Source organism: Mus pahari, chromosome 4, assembly GCF_900095145.1.
Source record: "Mus pahari chromosome 4, PAHARI_EIJ_v1.1, whole genome shotgun sequence".
In the NCBI taxonomy this organism is placed as follows: Eukaryota; Metazoa; Chordata; class Mammalia; order Rodentia; family Muridae; genus Mus; species Mus pahari.
This window is the reverse complement of record NC_034593.1, coordinates 76,868,737-76,891,165: the sequence shown is the minus strand read 5'-3', so window position 1 is coordinate 76,891,165 and position 22,429 is coordinate 76,868,737. Positions and strand designations below refer to the sequence as shown.

The window sequence follows — 22,429 nt, the reverse complement described above, 5'->3', positions numbered from 1 at the left end:
GAACTCAGAAATCCACCTGCCTCTGCCTCCCGAGTGCTGGGATTAAAGGCATGCGCCACCACGCCGGGTACCTTTTAATTTTTAATCAATGAAGAAAATTTTCACAGAGAAAATGAAAATATGTGTTGAAAATTAAAATTAAAAGTTGAAATTACAGGTTTGATGCCCCAGCAAAGGGGGAAGCTGGAACGGTGGGGTGGGAAGGGGTAGGGGTGGGGGTGGGGGGAGCATCCTCACAGAGGCAATGGGGAGGGAGGAGAAGGCAGCTGTGGGATGAGAGGTTTGTGGAGGGGTAACCGGGAAGTGGAATATCATTTGAGATGTAAACAAATAGAATGATTAATAATAATAATAATAAAGTTGAAATTACAAGAGTCAATTTGAAACAAGCTTTTCTTTGCCTCTTACTATTTCATTTAGCACTTTAAATATAGCATCGTGGCAAAAACGTAGCAAATCTAGTTTCACTCCACTTTAAAAATACAAAAACAAAAAACACTCCACAACCACTTAAGTCAGCACTTCCTTTTAAAAGGAGGCAGAAGACTGGCTTTTATCGGAAAGTAGACACAAGGCCTTTCCTTAAAGCAATTATTTTCTTTACAAAGCAGTTTTAAGATCTGTTTCAAATCAAAAGTCCCTGAAGTAAAGAAAAATATAAGCTAAACAATGTCTGCCTCTTCTCTCTGACCACTCTGCATTTATTCTATATAATCCATGTCTTAAAAAAAAAAAAAAAAACTACTGCTTGCAAATACTTTATTTCCTCCCTTCTCTGTACCTTATATTAACTCACAAAACAATAAAAAAAACTCTTTTAAGAGACCAGAAATTGAGGTACACATTCAGTCTCTTTACACTCTCCACATCTCCACATTCTTTTTCCTAAGGACTAAAACATCTTACAATACATTATCAGCTTAATGCAAAGGTAGGCAGGTAAGAATTTTATGAAAGTAACAAAATTATTTCCTGCATACACAGAGGAGTAGTCAAAATTCTTTGTGCATAAAAGACTATTTTAGGTATGTGTATGTATGTTTACATGTATATATATATATATATATATATATATATATATATATATATATATATATGCATTTGTTTACATACATGTGGGGTGTGCATATACATGTGGGGGTGTGCATATACATGTCTGTATGTTTGTATGTTTTAGAATTGGGCCTCCACAGAGCCCAGGCTCATCTTGAACAAAGGATTATCTTCTGCCATGTTTGCAAATAGGTGGGATTATAGGCACATACCACCATACACAGCAAGGAGCTACTTTTAAAGTACAGATTTACAGCCTGCGGTATAGCTTAGTAGTAGGGAACTTGCACAGTAAACACAAGGCCCTGCATTTGATCCCCAAATCTAATAAACTCTTCTAGAATTCCTCCACCACAGGAATAAGATTTTGAAGCCAACCGGTGGTGACACACACGTTTAAAACCAACACTCAAGAGGCAGAGGCAGGTGGATCTCTGTGAGGCCAGCCTGGCCTGCAGAGTGAGTTCCAGGACAGCCAGGGCTACACAGAGAAACCCTGTCCCACAAAACAAAACAAAACGATTCTGAAGTTGGACAAGGAAAACTATAATAAGATGTGCATCCTAAATTCCTCTGCAGACATGATCAACATCATACTGTGAGTGGCCATGGCACGGGTGCTCTCATAAGCAGCCACCACTGTTCGTGGCTTCCCAGTAAGACCGAATAGCTTAATCATACACAGAATAAGTCAAGAAGCTTTATATAGTAATGACAAACTTCTTCCTTCCCCTTCCTACAACAAATGCTTAATGTGTCACTCACAGCTAAACACTCAGCACAAAGCACAGTTCTATGGATGATATAAGGAAATGTTAATAGCTGCTGATAAACTGCGAGAGAAGAATTCTCTTTTATTAATAGAGAAAGAGAAGAGGTATCACTGGGACATACATAGGTAATATTAGCCCACACTGCTACATTATACATAGCATTCTCCTTCATGCAAGTCACACATCTCCATGCAAACCTATTTATCACTTTTTTTTTCTTAAATGACACTATCTCTATGTCTTTACTCTGTCTGCTTCCTCGACCAGAAAGTCACCCAATTCCTATCTCCATGGATTTACTTCTTAAGAGTGTGCTCAATGTCACCTGCTCCACAGACTCCTCCATGACCTCAAGGAGAAGCTGCTGCTCCTTTCAGTGTGTATGTCCCTTCTGTGGTGTTTATGGCCTAGATCTTATAGACAGTCCTTTTTACATGTATGTTATATTCCATTAGAAAACAATACTTTCCAGGATGATATGTCTTGGAATATTCTTTCAACTTTCATAATTTCTAGGAAAGTGCTGAAGTAGAAGAAGAAAGAACAAGAAAGTGAATACATATAGGGAGTAAGAGAAAGAGGTGAAAGTTTTAATATTGGAAGGAAGAGAGTAGAGAACTACAGACGGACTGGGCAGAGAATGACTGGAAATGCTGAGGAGACAAAAATCCACCAAACAGCAAAGAGCTCAGAGAGGAGAGGCGACAGAAGAGCACAGCAGACAGAGTCCAGAGAAACAGGTTGCCATCAGAAGGTCAGGGGTACAGACTGCACAGAGATAATGGAGAGAACAGAAAAAGAAGTAAGGTGGTGATACCAGTTGACAAACAGAAGACAGAGACCGAGAGAAAGCAGAAAGCTGAACAGGCAACCATGGAGGTACAGGTAGCACCAAGCATCCAGCTCTCTGGAGCAACAGTAAGTGATGCAGGAAACTGATGCACAAGTCAGGACCAACAAGGGACACATGCTGTGCACTCACACAGACTGAGTGATCAGTACGTTAGTGGGGAATGGGAGAAGGAGCTATGAAGGATATAGACAAAACATTTGAGACGGGGTATTTAATTTTATAAATGCTAAGTATTAGGTACCTTGCTCTTTGTATCTTTCAGTGTCTCTAATATTTCATTATAAATTTTAAGCTAAAAAAGCAAAGAACAGGCTGGAAGAAGTGACATAAGCCTACCACTCAACCTTAGGAGGTGGAGGCAGGAAGATCACAAGTCCCAGGTCACTGTTGACTAGATTACTAAGTTCATGGCCATCCTGGGTTACATAAACACTGTGTTAAAAACAGGAAAACAGGTGAGATTTTCTTTGAAACCAATTTTTTTACCTGATTTTGACTGAGCAAAGTGCAAATATGAGGCAGAACTTTTCTTTTTATTCAACTTTATATTATTTACAAGAGGGAAGCAAAAAATAAAACAAAAACAAAAACCTCCCATCTTTGAACATGGTGCGCCACCTTGTGTTCAAAACTTCCTAACAAAATTAAAAATTCAGAAAAAAAAAAGAATCTGAGTATGGCATACATAAATATCTAAATTTCTATATATTATTCCATGATGTTCAATTTTACTTAAACACATATAATACTTACACTTGAAAATAATTGTTTCAGATCTATATAAGTAAGGAATATTTTTATTAATGCCTTTGGTTTTACTTTGTTTATTTTCAGAAAATAACTTGCCTTTTTCCTTTATTTCAAGCATATTAATATTTTACATGACTAAAATTCAAAATTATAGTTACTTAAAACATCATACACTATCATAAGGCAGCTTACCTTTGAATGTGTGATGGATAAGGTGTCTACCCACACTCGCCAGCCACCCCACTCGTATTTGACTGCATGGTAAAGCAGAATTCTGAATATGGCGTACACCATCTCTGTTATCTTTTGCTCATCTGAATTCTTAGGATTAAAATAGCAGAGAGAAAGCATCCATTCTTGCCACACAGAGCACTGCAGCAAGCTCCTGAAAATATTTTTTTAAAAAATAGTGAATTACTACAAAATATAAAATCACCAGAGAATTCTAAAGACTAATTGTCTGTAAAAAGAAAGAGATGGGGGAGGGAGGGCAGAGGGACAAACCAAGCCAGGCGTGTTAGTACACGCCTTTAATCCCAGCACTCACAAGACAAAGGCAGGCTGGTCTATAAGTTCCAGGCCAGCCTGGTCTTCCTACAGAAGGAGTTCCAGGACAGGTAGGGCTACCCAAGTCATAGTTATGTATACATCCAAAGTAGTTTTAACAATGTGGTAATAAAAATTCTAGCTCTTGAGTGTTATTTCCTCACACTTACAAAGAGGAATTTTTCTAAGACAAACTAGAATCACCCAAAAGTCGACATGAATACTCTAAATAAATGTTTTCTGTTCCAGCTTACCTCCTGTTTTCTCTACTGTTATTAAAAAGTTTAATCATGTCAGAAAGAAATGCTCGGCGAACCTCCATGCTCTCTGGGCACTGGGGAGAATTTCGAAGTAGGGTCGCAATTACTTTTAGTATCTCTGTAAGACAGTTCATAAATAAGTAAATACCAAACAACAAAAAAATTCATGAAGGTAGATTAATATAAACAATTTCTTGAGCTTTGACTTAACACTTATTTTAAAGACGTTTTAAGTTTATAGAAAGGAGCCAATATTTGTTCAACAGGACAATGACTTAATGTCATGCGGACTGTCTCTCCTCTCCAACAAATGACCTTCCCATAGTGAAGCACACACGCAGCCAGTTACTGTTTACACAGTCTGAACAATACACTCAAGTTATAAATGAACAAAGGGTTTGGTCTCTGCCAAAGAGTAAAGCTGAACGTAAAACAAAAATTCCCACCATAGACAAAATCTTATGGAGAAAAGATCAATTCTCACTCTGAAATAAAATGTATTGCATATAGACAGCCTTTCCTTTATGAAGTACATTTTAAAACTATAAAAAAAAAAATAAAAACACATTCACGCGTGCTGAAGGATGTCATGGTAGAATTTAGACACTATGTATCCTCTGCCAAGTTGGGCCCTCTGAGAGAAGAGTCAGTGCCCTTCTCTCTCCAGGCCCAGGTGAGCTGTGTCTCAAACACACAGTATACCACTGCCTTGCCTGAGACAGTGGCTAGACACTGAAAGGTCTAACGGTATAGGTAGAGTGTGTCCTTTCCATAGTGCAGGTGCAGCCACATGACAAGATTAAGAGTTGGGACATTAAAAATCCTCAAGCCTTGAGGTCTCTCCAATTAATGAGAGGAAAGCCATATTTTAGCTTTTAGGAAGGGCAGCTTTCAGCTTGCTTATTCTTGTTCTATCTTCCTCAATGGGCGGAGCAGCCCTCATCAGAACAAATAGAGAAATCTTTGGCTTGAACTTCTGAGCAAAAAAAAAAAAAAAAACAAAAAAAACTGGAAAAAGGCAAATTCTATTCTTTTTCAACTATCCAGTCTCAGCTTCTATGTTAGAGCAGCATGGTCTAAGTTGATAAAATACTCTAAAATTTTTACATTTAAGTTTTTCCCTTTTCACTCTGAACAATGAATGACATCATATGTCTTGGAAAGCAGAGGAAACTGAACTTCGAAGTTGCCTGCTTTTAAAACTGGTACGATGGCTGGGCGGTAGTGGTGCATGCCTTTAATCCCAGCACTCAGGAGGCAGAGGCAGGAGATCTCTGAGGGGCAGTCTGGTCTAGAGAGCTAGTTCCACGACAGCCAGGACTACACAGAGAACCTGTTTCGATCAATCAATCAATCAAAAATATAGAATATAAAAAAATTTAAAGTTATTTAAAAAAAAAAAAACTATGATGTGGCACACTATAACGGAAGCAGCACAGCAGGAAACGAGAACTCCTCCCCATAAAAAAAGTACTTGCAATTCTGAAAATCCTTTACTCTGATAACATGATCTTAAAAATAAGATGAGAAATGAACATGTTCAGTATGTAAGAATTCTAAGTTAAATAAGACTGTGTCCCATATCAAACTTGGCATTCCTATATTGGCAGTAATTTAAATAAAAATTGTTCACCATTGTTTATGTAATTCAGCCTAACTTCACTAACATAATAGGAACTTTTTCAAAAAACTAAACCAAGATCATATGAGTAAAATTTAAAACTTTCACATAAGCCAAGTAACAACACCAATTGGTGTAACGTTCAATAAAAACCTAAGTAAAACTATTATGATACATTCCTTGATAAAAGATTTACTTGCTTGAATAATAACTTTTGGTTTTTCATAGAGACCTATCTTTAAAGTAGAAAGAAGTAATTTTAAACTATATAAGATACATACGAGGGTTTTGTATTTTCACTGTAGAATCGGGATCGGGATGCTGTTTGTGGATCACCTGAGTACAGATCTGTTCTATAAGAATCTGCAATAGAAAACAACAAGATACATCAGCACAAGAGCTGGATGAGTCACTGCTAAGGAAGTGGCAGCCCAGTCCTAAAGAGAGCCCAGTGAGTGCAGCTGGGCGTGGGCCTTGCCTGTAGTCCCAGCTCTAGGGACACTGAGGCAAGAGGACTGCCAAGACTAGACAGCTAGTACTGAAGACAGAGCTAGACTCTGAAACTGCCTGAGCTTCAGAACAATATGCTGTCTCAAAAATAAAACTCATAATATAAGCCATAATTTCAAGGCTAAGTTGTCCAAACACATAAATGCCTTTAATACCATAATGATATTTTTACTTCTACTTCATTATAAAATATCATTATAAAATGAATATCAAAGTCAACACAATGAATAAACACAAAATAAGGATAACAAGATTACTTAGCAATTCATAATTAATAAACTTCTAAAATGCACCCATATTACCTTTATGTAAATAATTTAAAAGTGGTACATTTTAAAACAAATGATCTCATTTTATTTAAATGTTATACAGTCACCTTAATATACATCATAATACTATAATACTATATATACCTTAACTTCATTCTTACCTCAAACAGAACATTATACATGGTCATTGTGATTAGATTTGTCTGAAGCATAAGTCTCTCAGCTAGCAGCGAGAACAATCCATGCCCAAGCATGACTTCAGCTTTTCTCCTAAAATAACATGAAAGAAATCACAAAATATAGTTGTGGGATTCACAACAAGATAAAGGGAACACAACTACATTTTTTGTTTGTTTGGTTAGTTGGTTTGGTTTGGTTTGGTTTGGTTTGGTTTGGTTTTTTTTTTCTGTGTGGTTGTAAATTCCAACTCAATTACTATCACAGTTTTCAACCCAGAACTTTCAAAGCTAACCACAATATTAGCATAGCCGAAGTTCAAGATGGGCTGTGTAACAGCAAAGCGAAACCTGAACTAAATTCTTCAGAGCATCATCAGGTGCTGTTATCTGCCAGCACTGGGCTACACACTACTCAGGACAGTTATCTAAGGCACATAGATGCCTCAGAATAACAGTGTGAAGAGAAAAAAAAGAAATGTACATAATTTAAGAAACTGAACACTCAAGAAATATGTGCATTAAAATTAAAATTCCAGTCATAAACTTTAAAACTAGAAATCATGTATTTTAATTCTACCCTGCGGTCAGCAAACATTTTTCTATATAGTAAATACTTAAGATCTTGTGAACCATATGGTCTCTGTCACATCTCACCATTGCCTTTCTACAATGAAAACAGTCACAGGTATGAAAATAATGTGTCGGTGACATAACAAACTTCACATGCAGGTGGCACCTGGGATCAGAAAGACTGCAGTTTACCACAACCAGTTTGTTCTACCTACAAAATCTAAAGTTCTGTAATAAACTGTGAAGTAGCAACAGACAGAATTTAACGGCTATCACATTTAGGTCACTAGATCAAAGCAAATGACACAGATAATACACAGGGTGATTCAGGTCACCAAAATTAAGCCTTCCATTCATTTACACAAATTCTCATAAAAACACAACACATTAGTAATTTAAGTAATTTTCATATCAGAATTGAAATTATCTTGTCCAGTTTTATCTTTAAAATGTGCAATAATGGCATTAAACTCATAAGGTGAATAATGAATTAAAACTAAGTAATTAGCACCACCACAACAACACAAAAAAGTAACTAAAGGACCAGAACAGAAACATGATTCCAAAGTTTTAATAAATAATAGCCAGCAGGTGATTTTAGACCTCCTGCCCACTCACTTTGGCGCCAGATGCTTTAAAAAGTATCCCAGTGCCTTGAGTGCCTGCACTCGGATTCCTTCACTCTTCGATGCCAGAAGTTTATAGATAACACTGAAGAAATAAAATTATAATTTTCAAAGTTAACATCATCACAAACTTATTTCAAGTAACATATAAGTAAATTTATACATTTCTAACATCTAAAATTCATTTATTTCAGTCTATAATTCCTTTTAGTGAAAACAAATCAGATGAACTAAGCATTCCAAAAAACCCACATAGTTCTCAAGGCACATTCATGCATGCTAATCTGCTGTATAAACTTGGCTTAAAACACTATTTAAACTTATGAATAATTATTATCACCATGAGAAACAATGGAATGGATAGTAATACATGATCATCAGAAAAGACATATAAGTAATACATTTTAGTTTTTTTTTAATTAATTGATTATTAAGTGTGGTGGCTCATGCCTATAACCCCAGTACTTAGGAAGCTGAGGCAGAGGACCACCATGTAGTTTGAGCTACATAGGAAGAAACCCACATGGACTGTTAAGTAAACTAGAGATATATGGCTAAGAAAGCCATAGGCCCTAGCAGGGAACATAAAGTTGACGTAGCGTCAAACTGCCCTTTAAACACCTATGTTCATACCAATAGACAGTGCCCCTCTTTGCAGTGAATGGTTGTAAATGCAATGACTCAGGGCTGCCCAAGATGCTGAGAATAAGTGACCGTTAGTATATAAACAAGATGTTTACACCACACATTCAAAAGTTTAAGGGAACATTACAGAAGAGGGCAGAAAAACCTTCACAGTTGGAAGACAGGAAGAAGGTTAGAAAATGCCTTCTTCTGGGTCTGACACTGATACTGCAATCTTGAACCCACCACAGCAGGTTCCTTTATGGGCCAAGGCCCATACAAGACATTATCAACAATCAGTTATGGATGGGTAAGGGCTTATGGGGCTCCAACACTCCCTGCTAAACTACTGGCTACTGAAAAATTTTGGGAGAAAGATAGTCACTCTCTTCAGGTTATACCCAATCGTGAACCCAAACGAAATCCAATACATAGTTGCACACCTATGGTTACAGAGATGGCCCAGTAAGTTTCAAAACAAAGCAAGACGATATGAATGTAGGAACAGAATTTTTAGGGAGACAGAGGAACAGAAGATGAGAGTAGTTAAAATGAATTTTATACAAGCACAAAAATGTCAGACATGTAAGTAATAAAATATACAATGAAACAAGAAAAAAATTGAATAAAAATGTTTTAATTAAATAATTCCAAAAGTAAAATAGACTTAAAACCACAACTAAAAAGATAAATTTTACAATACATTCTCAAAACTAATATTAATCTTATAAGAACTCTCAAGGCATTCCTATACATGAATAAAGTATGAATAAAGTAAACAGTCAAAGTAAAATTTAAATTGTTTATTATAGTATTCTTTTCTACGTTAACATTTACAACAAAGACAAAAACTACAATTTTATGATTACTTAAAAATTAAGATAGGGCTAAACTCGGGCGTGGTGGCGCACGCCTTTAATCCCAGCACTCGGGAGGCAGAGGCAGGCAGATTTCTGAGTTCGAGGCCAGCCTGGTCTACAAAGTGAGTTCCAGGACAGCCAGGGCTATACAGAGAAACCCTGTCTCGAAAAAAAAAAAAAAAAAAAAAAAAAAAAAAAAAAAAAAAAAGATAGGGCTAAACTGATGGTACACACCTTTAATCCCAGCACCCAAGAGACAAGGGCAGAAGGACCACAGTGAACTTAAGATCAGTCTAATCCACCCTGTCTAAAGAATTTAAAAAAAAAAAAATAGCATGTTCCTAGGTAAACTTCTGTGATTAATAATATATTCATACATGGGGACAAGGAGGGGACAGGGAACCATAATCAGGTATTCAGGTGTGGAACAGGACTGAAGCCCTGAGGGCCAGCAGAAAGGACAGAAACTGGCAACCTTGGGACCCTCCAGAATGTGCCAGAGACCTGGGAGGACTCAAAGGGAGGAACCTTAGATGAAATGCCCAACAGTGGGGAGAGGGAACTTGTCGAGCCCACCTCCAGTAAAATGACGGAGCATCAAGTGATCAAGTGGAGGGATGGAGTTGCCATCCCACAGTCAAAAACTCTGACGCAGAATTGTTCCTTTCTGAAAGAACAGCAGGGACAAAAATGTAGAAGAGACGGAGGGATAGGAGGTATAGTGACTAGCCCAAACTGGGATCCAGCTCAAGGGTAGGATCTAAGACATGACACTATTACTGATGCTATGGTGTGTTTTAGACAGGAGCCTAGCATGGGCTGTCCTCTGAGAGGCCCAACAAGCAGCTAACTGAGTCAGATGCAGATACTTATACTCAACCAATGGACAGAAGCCAGGAACCCCTGTGGTTGAATTAGGGAAACGCTGGAAGAAGCTGAGGAGGAGGGTGATCCCATAGGAAGACCAGAAGTCTCAACTAACCTGGACACCTGAGATCTCTCAGACACTGAGCTACGAACCAAGCAGCATACACTATCTGGTCCGAGGGCCCTGACACATAGACAGCAGAGCCTGATCTGGCCTCAGTGAGAAAAGCACCTAACCCTCAAGAGATTTAAGGCCCCAGGCAGTGAGGAAGGCCTGGCGGGGTAGGGGTTGTGGGGGGGACATGTTCATAGAGACAGGGGAGGGTGGGTGGGGAGGAATGGGATGAGGAACTGTCAGAGGGTGGGCCAGGAGGGGAATAACAAATGGTCTGTAAAAAAAGATTAAAGATAATTTTTTAAAATTAATAATAATAATAATAATAATAATATATTCATAAAGAAGAATAACAGAACTTAAGACTCATTCACAAAAAAAATCATGAAATAATCTCAATTTTAATAAAATCTTAAATTATTTCCTTCTATAGACCTAGAATCAAATAATATCTCATACTTAAGAATCTAGTATTTCCAAAGTAATGCTTTACATTAAATATAACTAGAACTCTCCAAATGCTGACTCTTACCGCAGCCCATTCCTTTGGTCAAAAGCTGGAATCATGGAGTTAGGATGCTCTGCCATCAATGCAACAAGCAGCTGTAGGACATCCATTAGATTGTCATCCTAGAGTTATTTTAGAAAATTAAAAGTAAAATGAAGAAAAATCAGCTTTAAATAAACAAGGAACCAAATCTACAATATACCAGTTTTGAAAATAATAGTGTTCTTTTAATATTTTAACTATAAGTAAAATATTAACTTACAATTACACTTTAAATATACAGTACATAGCAAAAATAGCCAGAGATTTTCTAATCAGAGACATAAAATGGCTTTCATGCTACACTGTATCACAATATCACTGCAGCATGCTCTACAGATACGTGTAGCTGACATAACTGAACGATTTTGTCGTCGGCTGAACAACCAGCACCTCACAGGGATCTCATGCTCTTGTGGCCTTCACAGGCACACACAAATCATACATATACATATCAGCAAAACATATATATACACAGATAGATAGATAGATGATAGATAGATAGTTTAAAGATAAAAATTATCTGAACCCATTTAATTTTTCCCATTTAATTTCCAAGTAAGTAATTTTAAACTATTACAAATGTGGCTGGTTTAACAAAATATGCAATGTAAAAATATGCATACAAAAATTAGTAAGAAGAATGTGTTATGGACTCAAATCCAATCATTTTTAGCGATTTTCTAGTCTCCTTTTCTCATTGTTACACTAGTTCATAGCAATTTCTTTAATGTACTTTATAAACTAAATAAAATCTAGTTTTAGCAACTTGTGAAAATCTTTCAAGATACAGGGACATACTGTTACAATAAAATCATTAAAATGAGGGTTCATTAGCATTAAATAAACATTTATACTCTACGACAGTGATATAATTAGTAAATATTTCCTTGATGTTTTTACTTTCTAAAAAAATCCCTAATAATAATAGCTTAAAAAAATGTAATCCATAAATCAGACATTCAAGTATTACCTCATGCATAGTCAGCAGGTAGTTAAGAATGGCCTGTAGCTCATCTTCCTTTACTCCAGAGTCCTTCAGAAACAGAACACATGTATCTTAAGCCTTATACATACAAATCATTTTTAAGATCAGAAACCATATATACATTTAGTCAAGTACATCAGCTGCTAGAAATCTAAAAAATAACACAAAAATCTAAATGTAAAATAAAATTGTGAGGAAGCACAAAGGACATACAATATGAAGACTATACAGAAATCAAAGGGCAGGTCTCTTGCCAGACCTAATGTGACAACTAGTAGGTACCATAGCTTAAAGAACACGGAATAAAATGAAGGGAAAATCTGCGCAATCCAGTAATCCTAGCACCTAGGAGGCAAAAGCAGGAGAATCAGTAATTCAACCCATCCTGAAACTACACAGTGAGTTCAAGCCCAGTCTGGACTAGATGAGACTCTGTCTTAAAAGAGAAAAAGAAAAAGGAAAGGAAAAAAACAACAACAACAAAAAGATATTGGCAAAAAAATAAAAATAAAAACTAAAAACCGCTAAAGTACAGACACAATTTTTTTTTTCTTTTTTGAGACAGGGTTTCTCTGTATAGCCCTGGCTGTCCTGGAACTCACTTTGTAGACCAGACTGGCCTCGAACTCAGAAATCCGCCTGCCTCTGCCTCCCAAGTGCTGAAATTAAAGGCGTGCGCCACCACTGCCCGGCGACAATATTTTATTCTTTTCTGTTGTCTCAAACTTTAAGACAAAATCTCATATAGCCAGGAGGAGCTGTGCGAAAGGGGGACTGAGAGGAGAGGGGGCTGGATATTGCGCTGTAAAATTAAAGAATTAATTAAATCTAAAGCGATATTTTCTAAAATCAAAATGCTCTTTTTAAAAATATTAAATTTTGCCGGGCAGTAGTAGCGCACCCCTTTAATCCCAGCACTCAGAAGGCAGAGGCAGGTGGATTTCTGAGTTCAAGGCAAGCCTGGTCTACAACGTGAGTTACAGGACAGCCAGAGCTATACAGAGAAACCCTGTCTAGAAAAACAAACAAAAAAAAAAAAAAAAGAAAAAGAATTAAATTTTATTTTACTTATAATAAAAAAGCATAAAAACTGGTAATTTCTAAAGGCTGATAAAACTTTGTGGTATATTTATACAAAAATTCTGTTTCTCCAAGACTGAATGCCAGGTACCAGGACAACAAAATGAAAGCCTGGTTAGGAGCTTTGTTGGCTACTGTAGTACACGAGCAAGAACAAAGCCTAGTGTTAAACAGGGACTCTAATGTTTGCCAAATGAAAAGACAAATACTCTTGAATTCTCATGTAAATTTATATTACATGTATTTAAACTGCCAAACTCCAAATCTGCAGTAATTTTTATATACCGAAGAGTAACAAGAATGAAAAACAAAGTATTTAAAAAAAAAAAAAAACCTTACAAGGTTTCTGTCTTTTTTTTGGTTGGTTGGTTGGTTGGGTTTTGTTTTTGTTTTTTTTTTAGGTTTTTTTGTTTTTTGTTTTTCTTTTATTTTCAAAGTTTCTGTCTTATTTTGCTGGTAAAGAATAAGCAAGCAGAGACCATATTTTATATAAAATTATCAACTATGACATGCATGGTGTGGGGAAAAAACAAACTTACCTTCATCACTAACTGCTTAATGAACATCAATAAGAATGCTCGCAGAGAAAGTATTTCTTTCTGATTGGGTCTTGGTCCATCTTTAAAGACATACACAATTAGTATTTCAAAGATCTCAAAGCTAACTAAAATACAAAGTTTTCATTTTCAAGAGCTTTTCCATCTGCGTAAGAGAAACAGAGCTGAGCATTGAGACAGAATCTTTTAAACCCAGCACTCAGAAACAGAAGCAGGATCTCTGCACTTGAAGCCAGCATGGTCTACAGGCTACCCAAAGTTGCATGGTGAGACCCTATCTCAAAACACACACACACACACACACACACACACACACACACACACTCACACACGCCAATCTTCTAAAGAGTGACTTCCTATTTTATGCCTGTTGAAATACAAGCATTCACTCTTCTATTAAACTGAACGTGCAACACTTCAAAAACACAAAATAGACTCTATTGCCTGCTAGACATGACACGGCCTTTGGATTCCTGCATACATAAGGCTAGAGAGCAGGAGAGAGACTGGCTGGGGAGAGCCAGGTCAACAGGGGTAGAAGGGAAAAGAGATGCTGATGGCGACTGAGTATGATTACAATACTTGGTATACATATAAAATGTGGGCAAATAGTTTTTTAAAAGTTCATACTTCAAAGGGGTGAAAGGATTTTAAAAACAAACATATGGTGATAAAAATTATACTTGATAATAGTATTATATTTTGTTCTGAAAGCGCTTGTTACTAAGATAACAGAAATTTACCAAAAACATAAAAAATAAATAAAAGTCTAATCTTTGAGTGGTAAAATGTTATTATTTGAACTGAGTATGAAACAACTTTTCTACAATTTTCCCTTTTAAGCGCTTACAGAAAGAATTCTTCACCACACAAGACTGTTAATGAACAAGAGAAACATTCTGCTAACTACCTCTGGCATCTCCAGTACTTGGGAAAGGCCTTGGTCACACATGGCTCACATTAAGTCAATTTTCATGTCTCAAGCATCTAATTCTGAAGTACAAAACCTCTGAAACCAAATAACTATTGTTCCAAGACCTCAAGTTAGAGACCTGTTTGCCTCGTAAATTCAACAATTTCCCTCACTAATCACTATTTACAGCTAGTGCCCAGACCACCAAAGCACAAGACTACCATGACCTTGAACAGATCAATTAAAATAGGAAGAAAATTGTGTAAAATGTGTTCCACATGATAATTCCTAGACAAATAACAAGCTAAACAGACAAGAACCACAAAGTTTGTCCAGTTCCCTTAGAGGACCTGAGACTCCTGAAGTCACTAGTTACTTATAAAGTGAAGATCAGGACATAAAACTAGCAATCAACTTGTACATGAAAGTCCTACACCACCATAAAATCTCTATCAAAAAGTTCTGGCCTAGATCTGCAAGTGACACATGCTTGTTGGCTTAAACACATGGTATGAGTTGTGTTTGCAGCTTTATCACTGTTGATGCATTATTCTCAGAGAAATAAGAGTTTATTTTGAAGGTAAAGTAGCATAAAGTAGCATAAAAGTACAAGACCTACTTTTATAAGTCACTGAACAGTCAAGGCCTTTGACAATAATGAAAAGACATGGTTTTCTGGCTCATGGGCATTTACTTCTAATTTGAAGCAACAGTCTTTAACTGCTATCATACAGAATAGATAGTCTCATGTCAGACTGTGTGTTAGGCACCTCCAAGTGTGTTCCATCAGCACAATAACTGCCACAGAGGCAGGCACAGAATCAACCCGAGCCAAGGAGCAACACAGAGACCAGAAGAGACTTGAAAATACCTGCTACAGGGGGTTGCTCTTCACAGTTAGGAGGACTCAAAGGCATAAAGGCTGCCAGATACTACAAAGGGAGGGAATTCCTGAAAACACCTGCACCAGCTGCACGGGAGACCACCACTTAGTATCAGCTCATCAGCTTCCTCTCAACACAAGCCAGGTGGATCTAGGTTTTACAAAACTTGGAAAGTTACTTTGACCTTTCATGAACTTTCCACGTGTTCAGAGAATATTACCCTTGCAATACTATTCCCTTCCCTGCCTATGAAAGCAAACAATTACTGAAATTTTAGAATTTCATTACGTCTTTATTATAAACAAACACCTCCATTTCTATGAAACCTCCATCTCCACAAAGCACCATTTTCAATGATTCTCACTCTGGGCTAGCTCAGCACCAATACCAGTAAGCAACTAATTTGTTTTTCTCAGCGGCATCTAGCCTCATCATATTTGCTTACCAAACAACTCATTTAAAAACAGTCGCATTCTACAACAGTAACACAAGGTTGGCAACAGCAATTTATAACTAAATGGTTCTGAGGTTAAGAGCACTTGATCAGAGGATCCAGGTTTGACACAGTAGCTCACAACCTTCTACTCCACTTCCAAGGGTTCTGATATCCTCTTCTGGCCTCTGAGGGCAGGAGCCAAACATGTAATACACAGATATATGTGCAGGCGAAATCCTTAATCATATAAATTAAAATGAAGAACATTGTACTGTTGGTTTTGTTTATATCTTGATTTTTTTATATCAATGTGAACAACATAGCATTCAGATTATACCTAATCCTTTGGGGGTGATACCACTTCGGTCCTGAGGATTCACTGCCCAGTAGTAGTACTTGAGTGTGTGCATGATGAGTAGCACTGTTCCAACTCTCCGAATAGTGTTATATATGTTGACCGTCCCAATGAATTCAGTGGATAGATAAGTATAAAGCATCAACTGAACCTACAAAACCAAAAGGAAGAACACAGGCAAAGAAGCTCATTGGTACCCATCTTGTAGGCAACTATATTTGGACTGTATTTATTCCAAAGAGTAAGATGCTGAGCCTGATGACATCATATCAGACATCAAAACACACAAGCATACATACTTATTCCTTATGAAATCAATATCCCCAAATATATCACTTTTTGTTATATTAACCCATGAAAATAATTCACTTATCCACATTTAGCAGCCACCAATGTTTCATTAGCATCTGTATCTTTGTAATAAATTTTATGCTTTAAGCAACTGTTTTGTTTTGTGTGCTTTTCTTGGTCAATGAGTGGGTAGATTTCTTTGTTTGTTTGAGAAAGGATCTCACTATGTAACCCTGGCTGGTATATACACCAGGTTGGCCTCAAACTCAAAGGTATTCACTTGCCGCTGTATCCAGGATGCTGGAATTTAAGAACTAATGGTAAATACCACCATGTCTGGCCTTAAATAATTAATTTGTACATATAGATGCTTTCTTTATTTTACAGAAAAGTAGAAGCTAGGAGAGGGGGGGATGATTTACTTGTTGGGTAAAGCAATTGGGGAGTAAGTGTGAGGAACTCCATTTGATCCCAGAACCGATATAAAACCACACACGGTAGCATATGTCTGTATTCTCAACACTCCTGCTCGGAGATGGAGATGGAGATGGGAGGCACAGATAAGAGAACCCTCAGACACTTGAAAGCCAGCAGACATGGGGAGTGGTAAACAAGAGATCCTGTCTCAAAGAATGTGAAGGATAAGAACTTACATTGGAGCACGTCCTCTAACTGCCACATGGGTCCCATAGCACATGGGCACCCCATTCTCACATGAACATGCACACACTTAGATACATGCACACAGATATTTTTCAAAAGGCTGATATGGCTAGAAATACTAAGTACACAAAATGTACATATGTCTATATTTACTTCCCATAGAAGCTTTTGTTGTATATAAGAAAACAAGAATGTAATTACTACCTCACCACAGCACATATCATCTCCATACAGTTTCAATGACATCATGACTCTAAACCTCAGCAGCAGCTATACTCAAGTTCTTACAGCAACAGAAAATCAGGGCTACTCCTCTTCTACTCTCACACTGCAAGCATGAACTTCTCATTTTCTACCTAGTGGGTATGTATGTGTATGTGTATACACACACACACACACACACACACACACAGAGAGAGAGAGAGAGAGAGAGAGAGAGAGCGCATACACAATCTCCCTTAGACTAAATTACTTCCATGCATTTGCAACTGCACATTTACATTACCTTCCTGGACACTAGGTATTTTCATTTTCAACCCTGTGCTGAGACTTGTTGCTTGGGAATTTTTCTAAACAAGCAAGTATTAAGTACATACCTCTTAGATGCCCTATAAATAACCAATTTAACATTTAATTAGTAATTGGAAGAGTAGATATGTTTAAAAAAAAAACAAAGGTGCTTAACTGGATTAAACTGGGGTTTAGAATACAATTGGAATATAGATAAAAATAAAAAATATGCTGAGATTTCAGGTAATTTGTTGCATTAAAATGTTTTTGATGTATTTAATGCTGTTAAAATGGGTGGCACCAACCTATCTGTCACTGAAGCAATACAATACTTCTTATAACATACTTCAAGTTCTTAAGTACTTTATTTCAGGTCAAAAATATTTATATGTGCCTATATACTTAGCACTGGATTGAGGATTATAATGACACATATGCCATCCCTCATATTAAAATACAGTTAAGGAGATAAAAATTACACAAAAAACCTCAAGCCATAAAAGCAGACACTGGGACATGAACAGGTCACGTCAAAGGTAAGGACACTGAGTAGCAGAACACTTGCACGACATGTGCAAAAACACTGGGCTCCATCACCAGCACCTTAAAGACACAACAACAAAGGTAATGCAGTGTCTCAGGACGTTAAACACTGTGACTTCAGGGCCAGAAAAGCTATGGTTAGATACAGTGTATCTGTAGGGAGAGCCTCATCAATCAAGAAGCATGAGGTAAGGCTTTGAAGACAGAAATAGCAGAGCAGGCAGACAAAAGGAAAGGAAATTTCCAACAAGAAAAATAGTGGCTGAAAAAAAATGTATCACAGATCAGGAGCAATCATTTTCCAAACCTACCTGTGCATTAAAAGAGCTAGAAAACATTTTTTTTAAAACATTATGAAGCCTTAGTCATACTCCACACTAATATGGATGGAGTAGGATTATGCTTTTACTTTTTTTGTGTTTAAAAACTTTCCCCAACTGATTCAGACAGCAGCCAAAACTGGGAACCACTCTCTAGTGGTTAGTAGTGATTCCTGTAAACTTACTGAGGATATTTGAATTTCTGTGTTACAAAACCTAGAACTGGCAGAAAAGCTTGAAGCTAGCTGTGAGATTACATCACTCTGAAAATAACAGAAAACTAAAGTCTGAGAGACTAAGAAAGGATATGATGAGAATGTCATGTTTGGACCATACAGGAAGACCAGTGTGGTAATACAAACCTGTAATCCCAGAACTTGGAAGACAAAGGCAAAAGGATCATAGCCTGAGATTGGCAGGCTACAAAGTGAGAACTAGGTCAGCCAGGACTTACAGAGCTAGATTCTGTCTCAAAAATAACAACAACAAAATATACAAGATTTCTTAAATAAAATAATAAATCAAGTAAAAGGTAGATAAAATCAGATAATTTTAAGAATAATACTATGACAAGGAAAATATATTGGATTTAATAGCAAAATACATTGATAAATGAAAGTAAAGACCTCTATGCTAATTAGCAACAAACCTTCCTCCCCTGATCCACTCATCATACAGTCTAATCACACCAATGGAGCAACTATCTTTGTCACTATGTCTAGTATCCATGAGTGTTAAGAATCAAGTCTGTCTTGCTCACCTCTCTACCCATATTGCCCAGAATGAAGTAGTTATTCCACAAATACTCTCTGAGAAAACAAAAGACCAGGAAATTGATAGTTCCTTCAAGGTCATTATAAGATTACCTCTGAGAAGATCTAAGGTAAATGAAACTGTGAGACTCTTAAGGAGCTCCTCACTATTTTCCCAAAACAAAGGCTATATCACATATCTACAGCTCCAACTTCAGAACTACAGGAGGGTTCACACTGACTCTACAGCAGCTCACACATCCCTGTAAGCCTAGTCTAACACACACTGTACTGTGCTCTTTAAAAAAGTTTTCTCTCACCTTGCAAGCTACATGAGCTGCCAGTCAAACAATCCGAATCTGTCCTTTGCTATAACTGTGTTTATGATAAACCAAGAGCAAATTAAATTCTTTATGGATATACCAAGCAAACAGCTGACTGAGAATGTTAATGCAACATCAAGTCAATTTCAAATTCTAAAAAAGTAATTAAGGAAATTTAGTTAAAAGTGTAAAGAAATAAATTGTGAAAATATTAGGAACATAGAGAAGTCATGTAATTAAATTTAAAGTAAAAAACACTCCTCTCCAACTAGGTATGTAATGAGACACTTTCTGACAACTTCAAAAGAGACACAAAGCCTTACAAATATGCTGGCTAGTAAGACAGAAAAAAAAATGTCTAGTAAAAGAGTTTTAAAGTAACTTGAAACAATCTTTGAAAGAAATAAGACTGAGGGTCATAGAAGAGAAAGAGGTCAAATTTAACCTGGAGATAAAAAGCTACAACCTCCAGCTGCCTCTTCTGATTATTTCCAAATGGCAATCACAGGCGGCAGCTGTGTTTCTCTTTACCATTTGAAAAGACTGGCTCAAAATAAGATATTATGACCCCAGAAGAGAAAGTCTGCAGACATTTTTTTCCTGACAATTAGAGTAAGTATGTGCTATAATAGACACAGTGAGTGGGCAAAGGGGGAGGGGAATGGGAACAGGGGTTAAAATAACACTATTTCTAATAAAAATTGTAAATACAGATGAACATAATTACACAACTTAGTAAAACTTTATTTCAAATTAACTTAGTATTAATACTACTAAGTTTTAGGACAACTAATGGATCAGAGTTTGTTAAAGATTTTGTTCACAAACTCTGTAGTAAATTTGCTTATGTTCACACAGGAATAAATAGTTTGTTGCCAAAGTACTACAGAATTACTTGGCAAACACCTGAGAATTTTCTGTTATTTAATATTAAAATTAACATTTAATGAGGCCACTGTATAATGCCTTCAATGAAATGTGGTATTTCAGCTTTGGCTGTAAAATGAAACCCAGGAGTTCATCATATATATATGAGAGAGAGAGAGAGAGAGAGAGAGAGAGAGAGAGAGAGAGAGAGAGAGAGAGAGAGAGATTTCCTAAAAAGCATGCTTATTCAAAATTGGCTCTCCATTGAAACTTTGCTTATCAATATATAGAAGGAAAAAAGAAAAACTCTGACAACTGACACTGTTCTCAAACACAAACACTTAACAGAGAGTGGAAGGAGATCAGCTCACATCACCTTGGCTGGAGTATGGATCCATACGGCAGGGTTAAGGAGAATGTGGTCACACAGTTGTTTCAGGAGGGGCATCCCATTCTGCAGATTGCTCAAATACTTTGAAAACGCAAGGCAAAGTTCAAGTACTGCTCTGCTGACGTGGGATTTGGAAGACTGTGGGGGGTGCCGGGAAGAAAGTAGTTTAAAGGTTATTACTAACTCAAAGGAAGGCAAGTAAATTACAAGCTGTCAACACCAAAAAAGAACTTGTCTACAAACTATGCTCAAAGTTAAAGATGGCATGAAGCTCACTGCCACACTTCCTTAACAGAGGACAGGAAGCAAGGTAAAACAAAATCAACAGTTTCACTTGAATAATTTTCTATAGGCAAAGTAGACATTCTTATAGACAGCATTTCTTAACCACATAGAAAAAAATTACATGATCTGCACATCAATATTAAGAATAAAAAAATAGGGCTGGTGAGATGGCTCAGTGGGTAAGAGCACCCGACTGCTCTTCCGAAGGTCCCGAGTTCAAATCCCAGCAGCCACATGGTGGCTCACAACCATCCGAAACAAGATCTGACGCCCTCTTCTGGAATGTCTGAAGACAGCTACAGTGTACTTACATATAATAAATAAATAAATCTTTAAAAAAAAAAAAAAAGAATAAAAAAATACTTCATACTTTACCTTTTCAAGGCTATAACCTATTACCAAAAAGCCCTTACAAGCAAGCATCTGCTCCTGCATAGCAATTGAGTTCTTCAACAACTCCATGATAAAAGCCAGCAAGGTTGTACTAGAATAAGACAAAATGCAATGGTTTGAGAAAGGATATTCCACAAGAAAATATAAGAGTCAACATATATAGCCTTCCATTTATCTTAATCAAAATTTCTGTTTCAGGGCAGGAATGTAGCTCAACTGAAGAATGTTTACCCAACACATGTGAGGTCCTGGGTTCAACCCCCCAGAAACACTTAAAGACAAGTCCTACTAAAACCATCACCAAGATTATTTCAGAACAAAATACTTATTGTAGGATTAAGAGTCACTCTTTCACATATTTTATCACGAACATTAGTAACTTAGAACACTACAACGAACATGCACTGCATAGAAAAAAGTGAACATCTGAACATTTGGAAACAAGTAATATATATATATATATATATGTAAGGAAAGTATTACAATCTTAATGAATATAGATTTATAAAGAGATACGGGGGTGGGGGGAGGGCTGGAGAGACAGCTCAGCAGTTAAAAGCACTGACTGTTCTTCCAGAGGTCCTGAGTTCAATTCACAGCAACCACATAGTGGCTCACAACATCTGTAATGGGATCTGATGCCCTCTTCTAGTGTGCATGAAGACAGCAGCAGTGTACTCATAAATAAAATTTTTAAAAGAGAGTAAGGTAAAGGGGAAACTGGAACAGGAGGATGAAATGGGAGGGTAATGTAAAGGAGGGAAAGCTACCACAAAAGGCCTTTTCAAAAGCCATATGGAAACCTACTACTGTAGAAGCTTCCTAAAATGTATACAGACATGAAAGGAATTTAAG

General features: G+C 36.9%; 1 protein-coding gene across 3 annotated transcripts in view; it reads right to left on the bottom strand.

The window, feature by feature from the left end:
• The window catches only part of Lrba (LPS responsive beige-like anchor protein), a 537,266-nt gene that overhangs the window by 433,990 nt on the left and 80,847 nt on the right, over nucleotides 1-22,429 (bottom strand). For all 3 annotated transcript variants that reach the window (XM_029537235.1, XM_021195949.2, XM_029537234.1), the window contains exons 12-22: nucleotides 21,557-21,665; nucleotides 20,882-21,034; nucleotides 16,219-16,387; nucleotides 13,631-13,710; nucleotides 11,997-12,059; nucleotides 11,009-11,106; nucleotides 8,003-8,095; nucleotides 6,797-6,905; nucleotides 6,138-6,219; nucleotides 4,230-4,353; nucleotides 3,622-3,814 (exon numbers count right to left, since the gene is read on the bottom strand). In XM_029537235.1, the coding sequence (XP_029393095.1) occupies nucleotides 3,622-3,814; nucleotides 4,230-4,353; nucleotides 6,138-6,219; nucleotides 6,797-6,905; nucleotides 8,003-8,095; nucleotides 11,009-11,106; nucleotides 11,997-12,059; nucleotides 13,631-13,710; nucleotides 16,219-16,387; nucleotides 20,882-21,034; nucleotides 21,557-21,665 (1,273 nt within the window). The remainder of the gene's footprint in view (nucleotides 1-3,621; nucleotides 3,815-4,229; nucleotides 4,354-6,137; nucleotides 6,220-6,796; nucleotides 6,906-8,002; nucleotides 8,096-11,008; nucleotides 11,107-11,996; nucleotides 12,060-13,630; nucleotides 13,711-16,218; nucleotides 16,388-20,881; nucleotides 21,035-21,556; nucleotides 21,666-22,429) is intronic.